General features: G+C 39.3%; 1 protein-coding gene across 1 annotated transcript; it reads right to left on the reverse strand.

Annotated features, from left to right (window-relative positions):
- Positions 1-789: 789 nt before the first annotated feature.
- LOC104450142 (nuclear/nucleolar GTPase 2) lies at positions 790-5908 on the reverse strand. The gene is made up of 11 exons (XM_010064583.3): positions 5555-5908; positions 5022-5155; positions 4639-4768; positions 4151-4305; positions 3743-3844; positions 3554-3658; positions 3168-3296; positions 2775-2915; positions 2195-2295; positions 1630-1687; positions 790-1430 (listed from the first exon to the last, which is right to left on the reverse strand). Exons 1-11 carry the CDS (start codon positions 5781-5783, stop codon positions 1026-1028), a joined length of 1689 nt encoding a protein of 562 aa, XP_010062885.2. The 5' UTR covers positions 5784-5908; the 3' UTR covers positions 790-1025.
- Between the last annotated feature and the right edge of the window lie 2494 nt (positions 5909-8402).

Genomic DNA, 8402 nt, shown 5'->3' on the forward strand with positions numbered 1-8402 from the left:
GTGCCCTAAACTAGGCCCAGAAGATGTAATAAATCGACTAGACATCAGACAATGGGATGTTCCCTCTCCCCCCTCCATGCGCTTTAATAAAGATGCTTTATAAAAATAAAAAAAAAAAACTGAAAAGATGATAGCATTGATGACTTAAATGGATTAGCATAAAGGAGAATCAAACACCAGACTCTGGCCGCAACGTGGGATCAAATCTATAGATTAATAATAGGCAAAGTTGGTTATGATGAGATCTTTGGCAGCAAAATAAGCAGAGGAAATCATGAGAGTTTTGATTGTTGGGTCCAAGCAAAGTTTCGTGCAGCATGCGACCCCCTCAGACCAATAATTCAGCGCAAGCCATACATGATCATCTCACTGCATGTGCTTATGCCGGTCCCCGTCAATTATGTTCTCTTCCTAATTGCAGCATCCTAATTCAAAATCCTTCATGAGGTTTTCCGATAGACGAGCAGTCAATTTGAGAAGATCTGAAACAAAACAGTACAGATGCTAGCTAGCAGCTACGCCCGATGGCAGAGAGCGACTCCTATTTATTGCATCTTGTGACAGATTACCTAAATTCATCCACTCCCTGACATAGCTCCTCTCGATTGAATTCCGCTTCCTCTTTTGCCATAAAGTTTGTTAGACCCAATCCGCAATAATGTCAGCCCACTCGATCGGTGCATCTAATTAGTTAAATGCACCGAATTCAAAGCCCGTGCTCGATTTACGGCCTTACGGCTCGTCTTGCGTTTCTTTCTTTCTCCGCGTGCTCACTTGATATTGAAAGCATTGATGATACCTTTTGATAATATTATCTTAGCAAAATTGAATTATTTCCATGACAGATGACTAGCTTCAAAACTCGAACTGGCCAGAAAGACCACTTAACAGACCTCGTTTATAGAATAACTATTCCTCTTTTGGTTTCTTTGCACAAAACGGACATTTAGCTCCACTACGCTTGCCATGATTCTTGACATTCCTAGAATATGAAAAGAGGCTCTCTCAAAATTGGAGACTCGCGGTTACTCCTCGTCTTCCTCTGTGGAAGGCTGCGCATCATCGTCCTCTGATTCTGAGGTATGCTGCGCATCATCGTCCTCCGATTCTGAGGCTGGGATCACTTCAGTCACTGCATCCTCGGTAGACCCATGCTCGGCAGGTTCACCCTTCAACTCGTCCTCGGTGAAGAGGTCTCTTTGAACAGGCACGCTTTTCTGCTGCTGAGATGTGATCACACTCGCAATTGCTCTGAATGCTGCAGATGCCTTGTCGCTGTCCACCGCTGCCTCTTTTTCTACACCATAACTGGTGGGTTCTTCCGGCAATTCCTTCTCTTGTTGAGGCGGCGGAACGAAGAAGGGTATTTTGCCTCTTTGCCAGTCATGCAGGACCATCTTCGCTGCAGTCGTCAAGTCTGGCTCACCGCCCTAAATGAATAAAGAATTAATGATTACTGAGGCAGAATTCAATGATGGCCTCATGCATGCAAAACTATCTTTGAACATCTAAAACTACAAAAGCAAAACAAAGATGGAAAGCTAGCTTCTTTCTTACATATCACACTTGTCTATGAAAAAAGATTACATCTAAATGACAAGACTCATCTCTATGGCGGAAGAAATATACCTTCAACAGTTTGCCAGATGATTTGCATAGCTGAACTAAAAAATCGTTGTCATCTTCCCTGAAATAACCAAGACAGTATAGTTTATTGCATTGACGACGGCATGCTTAAACCGAAAAAGCAAAGACATCATTTGGAAAATTGAGCCCATGCAACCTAAATACCAGACTTCGTTTCTTAAATCTACGCTAAGTTGCATAAATATACTGTCAATTAGAATCATGTGATTCTAAGGGTCTACGCTAAGTAGGAAAAAAATGCCAACTAACATGAAGAATATAATGAATTCCCTCGTGTATGGCTAATTTTCTCTTTTTAATGGTAGCTCAATTCGGTCTTTGAGAAGCTTAAATCCTCCCCTAACATAATCAGGCTCTAAATGTCCAGTGAGAAACCTGTTACTTGCAGCACAGCATTGAGCAAGAAACTAGTTTTTAAAGATGCTGAGATCAAGGAAGATCCTGAACTAGATCATCTCTAAGCATGTTGGTGGGCCACTAACAAGAAAGATTACAGGTATATCATCACAATATAAAGCCCTTGACTAGAGGCACAAATTAATTATACCAGTCTTTTATCTTATATGCTCTTTGCAAGTGTTCCCTTTTCACACGTTTGAGGACTTCTCCAATGTGTTCAGAAGCATCCGCCAAATTGGTGACTCTCACCTGTAAGTACAAGATAACTTTCATTTAAATGGATAAACAAATATGAAAACACAAATGAAAAGTGTCTCAAATCATTACTATTTGACTTGGACCTGTTCTCAAAATGTCCACATGTACAAGCTGAATTGATGTGTCACAATGGGGGCACACTTTAACCCAGTCTATTTAAGAAGTACAGGAAAAACAAGAACACAATCTGCAAAATGTAACCAAAATCTCGATCTTCAAGCTTAAAATATATTTTGGGTGGTCCAGTGAAGATTAAAGCCTTTGCCTTCAACAAGCAAATGCAAGAGTGCAATGAAAAAGTTTGGTCTTACTTTGTCTAAAAGGCAACGTGTCAAAGCAGGATGTCTATTCTGAGTTACACCAAATAGCACCAATTAAAGAAAAATTCCAGAAATCAAATGCAAGCTCTTGATGAATAAATAATGTTTGTCAGAATGTTTTTTCATTTGACGTAGATGAGGATGACATACCACGCCTTTCAATACAATGTCCGTTTCAGTATCACTGTTCTGGTATACAACTCCAGGGCAATCAATCAAGAAAATCCGTTTTGTGAGTGTTATATATTGCCAAACTTTTGTCTCCCCTGGGATTGGAGCAACCTTGCAAACCTATAAATGGAAGAGACAGACAAATAAGTGACAAACTAGCTCATAAATCCAGAAGTTACTTGTTATGAGCACTGCAAACAACAGACTAAATTAGAATGGACAAAGTGGAGTAGAATTTGGCAAGCATTATCCTGCACACTGGCAAAATGAACTTTAATCAAGAATTCTCTTGCAATCAACATACTCTCTGCTATTCATCTAAAGACAGGAGTAGTAACAGGTGATAAGCTAGCAAAAGAACGAAGAACTTACATTCTTTGTCCTCAATGTGTTGATCACTGACGATTTTCCCACATTTGGATAGCCAACAAATCCCACGGATATTGCCTGCTTGTCACTTTTCAGGCGAGCAAATTGTCTCAAAACTGAGAGGAGCGAACCCTGAAAGGCAACAATTCTCATTACTCAGCATGAAAACAAAGAGTTTACAGTAATACATTACTAACCACACTAAGGTCCACAAGAGGAATAACAGAAGATGACAATAATTTTGACTAAGTGAACCAAAACAACAACTTAAAAACAAGAGAGTAACAGTTTCAAAAGCCCAGAAAAGAAAAGAAAAAGCAAAGGCTAATCAATGAAGCTCCCCCCCAAAACACAAAAAGAAAAAAGAAAAAAGAGTTTTTGCCATATACCTTGCCAAATGACTTATTAATACTTGCATGGAACGCAAGTGTAGGGTATTCCTTGGATAACACCCTAAGCCATCCCTTTGTGGCCCAAGCAGGAATCAGATCACACTGCATTGCAGAATCAATTTCCATGAGATATGAAAAATTTGGGAGAAGTTAGCTTCCAGGGTATCAAATAATCCCAAAACACACCTTATTTAGGAGAAGAATCATATGCTTGTGTTTGCAATGCTCTTTTAAGTGCCTCTCCAAATGACGACATCTTGTACCTTGTGGATCCCTACCATCCAAAACCTTGAACAAAAAAATTCGCATTCATAGTGAGATACAGGCCAGAAGAAGCGAAGAAAGGAGAGCCAGACCATGAGGCAACATAAGCTTTTGACATAAATGAGAAACCATGGAGCAACTAAATTATTTCACATTAAAAAAAAATCAAAATCAAAATCAAACTCCAGTGTACAGATAAACAACACAACATGAGCAAGACAGACCACCAAGGATCAAGTATAGGATGAATGCTTCCATCTAATATTGGAAGGCTTTATTCTTCAAATAGTAGACCAACACCAATCCACTGAAATAAAGAGAGTAAAGTACCTGAACAACTACATCTGATGAATCTATGACTTTGTAGAGTTCACCCCATATGCGCTTACTTTGACCCTTCTCAAACATTGTATGACGCACCAAGTCTCTGAGTCCATCTTCTTCATTCCCTTCAGTAGATGATCCATGCTTCTGCTCAAAAGCGTCTGCACAGTGAAAGACAATGAGGATGAAATGCACTGCTACCAATTGCAGATATCATATGAACAAATTGCCATTTGCAGATTGAAGGACTGATATTGTCCAAAAACATAGAATCCCTCCCCTAAAAATATTACAGGCCACTTCCCTGGTAATAAAATGTCCTCATTAGCCTTTATGAACCAAAAGAGACTGCCCTAATGCACACTTAAAATACTGATGTTATGATAAAAAAATCCTCCCGGCAACCCGCCCAAAAAAAAAACAAATAAATAAAAAAATAAAACAACAACTAATAATCAAGAGAAATGGAAAGTTCATTAAGAAAGGACATTCACCCTGAGATCCACCAGCTCGCTTAACTAATGATTCATAATCTGCTGCCAAGAGATTAGGGCGCTTTCTCTTCTTCTTAGGGCCAAATGCATCCCCAAAAGGTTCTCTATCAAGTAGATGAACTCTGGCTTGCTTCACATGCATTTGAAAGAACACAGAAACCAATTAGATAATTAAGAGTCACGTGGCATCCACAACATACACAATTACAAGACAGCAAATCTAATTCGCCAAAATATGCATCGATTGCTTGCAAATAAGGAAAATATATGACTATAGAAGTCGCAAGGTAGCTAAATAACTTCTCCACACTTCCCTCCAGCCAACGAGGGTAAGGGACCTGATTGTATGTTACTAACATATACGTTATTCAGAAGTCTCTTACCTGCTTAGGATCATTGAGGAGTGACAGGGGCAGCTTCCTTTCCTTCAGAATAACATTATAGTTACTTGACATCCGACTTTGCAGCTCCTCCCGGAAAAATTCAAGTTCTTTTTGATTGACAACTCTAGTGTTCCCTACATTGGTGAAACAAGAACATCAGCATGACCAATTACTCAGTTCTCCGTAATGCTCGACATATTACAAAAAATTGTGAGTATTGCATCATCACCAACAAATTCCGCTATCACAATAAGAAATCATCCCACCACCTGCGCCACTAGTTTTCCAGGTACATAACAAGCAAGCATCCAAGATTACGAGGGAGCAGCATTGAACACCGCATGAATAAGCAAGAATAACAAGTTCCTAACACTCTTGCCTCGCGCAAATTAGCTCTTCAACAGTATAATTCAAGATCACGTCAAAATGAAACTAACTTGAGACATCGATTATCTCAACGCACGAATACGCAAATCAAGCTAAGTAAATAGGAAAACCGCTAAGGGAAAAAAGACAAGAGAAGTCGGACGCACCGAACCAGCGACGATCGGGTTGGATGCGCGTGCTCGGGAGCTCCTTGGACTGGAGCTCGTGGCTGAGGATCTTGCCCTTGCTGTTGCGCCTGGGCCTCGAGTTATACATCTTGAGGCGCCGGACGGTGGCGGCGCTGCGAGCCTCGCTCTTGCCATCCTTCCGGTTCGCGTCCAGGGAGTGCTTCGGCTTCCCCGACACGTTGACCTTCTTCTCCTTCATCTTCGCCATCTTCGAACCGGTGAAAGAGAAGAAGAGATCAGAAAGATGAACTGTGAGGTTCGGAGACCGACGCAGCGGCGAAGATTAGGGTTTTAGAGAAGATGGGAGGAAGAAGACACAACATCACCGCATTGGTGGCGGCTCGGCTCGGGGCTCGGCTCGGACGATGCTCATATCTCGCCAAGTCCACCTGATTTATGGGCCGGCTTTGACGGGCCCCATCGGCTGATCCGTGCTTTTTTATATATTATGGGCCAGGCGGTGCTTCTGTCTAGGCCCAGTCCATATTGGCACTCAAGGTTTTCGAGTACGATCTCGTTACTTATTAAACATATCGAGTGCGCTTTGTCTGTATACCACAAACTTTCGAATTTTTGGTATTCCCCTCAATTTTACAATTATATTTTATAGCTATAGTGGAAGCCAAATATTATTATCAACTCACGCAATCTTATATATTTAAAAATATCCTCTTTATTAATAAATCTGTAACAGAGGAAACTATGAAAAAAAAGTTTTAGAAATATCCTCTTTTTTCAAATACTTTTAAGTTCGATGCTTAGGGATATACTTTTGTAATATAGAAAGTTTTGTTGTAAATAAGTCATTTTTTTCTATATAAGGAAGATTATTATTGTGCAACTTTTCTATTTTCATAATGGTTCCGCTCTCGAATAAAAAAAGATACATAATGATACATATTCCTTTTTAACTTTTAAAAAGTAATTTAATTGTATCAAGAGTGGTCGTGCTTAACAAAATTAATGCTATCACTCACAGTTCGTCTAACGACAATATATTAGTTAATTAAATCTTTTTATAGAACTAAGTTGCAATAGAATGGATTTTCCCAAATGATGAAAAGTAGTGCAAAGTGTTGAATTTCTTATGATAGATTGATTCCAATATGACTAGGACTAAGAGGCGATGACTCAACAATTCTCAGGTGCATTGTCGCAATGAGAAGTCTAGCACGATAAATTATTTTATGTGAGGATAAAACACATTACGCGGTATAATCGATCAATCATATCATCCATGTAAAAGGCATACCGTACTACACAACACTTATGTTGAAGTCACTTATTTGTGTTTGACTCTTTATACCACATTTGAAGAGATTTAAATTTCGTATATTCTTGCATAGAAATTGAATCAAGCCGAGTTTCACATGTTATTGTAACGATTCAAATGTTTTCAAGGCAAAATACTGTGAGGAATTATCCAAGATAATCAAGTGAGCCTTGAAACTTTTAAGGACCTTTCTTGAGTTTTTTTTTTTTTTTAACAAAGGACCTTTCTTGAGTTTACTAAGACGGTTATTAGGTAATATGAGAGATGTACGCAAGAGCATTCTAGAGCAATCTTCGAGGGTAAAATGGGAAATATACATGTATCTTAGAGATTTGTCATCAATTCGACCCATTAGATTAGGTAAGAAATCAACGGTTGTGACCATATAGGTTCTTGTATAAATAGAGATCCCCCTTTCTCATTTGTACTCACTTGGAAATGCAAACAAGGGAACATGTTTAACAATTTTAATGTCTAACTTTTGGGAATGACAAAAGTGACTTATAATTGATACGTTGTTAAATGGTAAAGATTGTTAAGAAAAATAGGATTGTCAAAATGAGTCATATACCCATGAACTCAAGGTGTTGATTTTCTCAACACTTGATTATGCAAATCATGCTAAGCAAAATATAGGAAATGGAAAAAGACAAGAGAGAAGTTAACATGTCGAACCAGCGATGGTTGAGTTGGACGTGCTTGTACGCGAGCTCCAGAAGCTCGTGGCCGAGATCTTGTCATTGTGGCATTGCTTGGGCCTCAAATTATACATTTAAGGTGCCGGACGGTGGCGGTGCTATGGGCCTCGCTCTTGCCATCCTTCCGATTTGCGTCTAGGTAGTGGTTCGGCTTCCCCAACACGTTCACATTCTTTGTCATCTTCGAGCTAGTGAGAGCAAAGAAGAGATCAAGAAGATGAATCACGAGGAGCAGAGACTGACATGGCAAAAATTAAGGTTTTAGAGCAAGCGATGGAGGTGGAGGAGGCCAACATTATATCCAATGGCGGCTTAGCTCCAGCTCAGCTCGGATGATAGCCATCTCTTGCCAAGCTCAATTGATTAATGGGTCGGCTTGGATGGGTTTGGTCAGCTGATTTATTCATTTTTAACATATTATGGCCCAAGCCGTGCTTCCATATCTCTCTTTAGCCCAATCCATACTAGCACTCAAGGATGGGCTTCGAATACAATTTCCTTATTAAACATATTGAACACACTCTCTGGGCGTCGAATACAATTTCCTTACTTATTAAACATATTGAACACACTCTCTCTAGATAGGTATACTGCATAGCATAGACTTTCGAATTTTGGTATTCACCTGAATTTTACAATTATATTCTATAGTTATAGTTGAAGCAAAAAATCACTATTACCCTTACGACAATCTTATAACTATTTTTGCCAAAAGCTTTAATTATTTGAAATTGCGAAAAACACCATCTTTAAAAAGTCTACTGTGAAATGCACATATTTTAACATAACACAACAATACTAAATAGACTCCTGGTGATGTGTTATGACACAATATCGTCACAACGGTTCTAAACGG

The sequence above is a fragment of the Eucalyptus grandis genome, chromosome 6 (genome assembly GCF_016545825.1).
Source record: "Eucalyptus grandis isolate ANBG69807.140 chromosome 6, ASM1654582v1, whole genome shotgun sequence".
Lineage (NCBI taxonomy): Eukaryota > Viridiplantae > Streptophyta > Magnoliopsida > Myrtales > Myrtaceae > Eucalyptus > Eucalyptus grandis.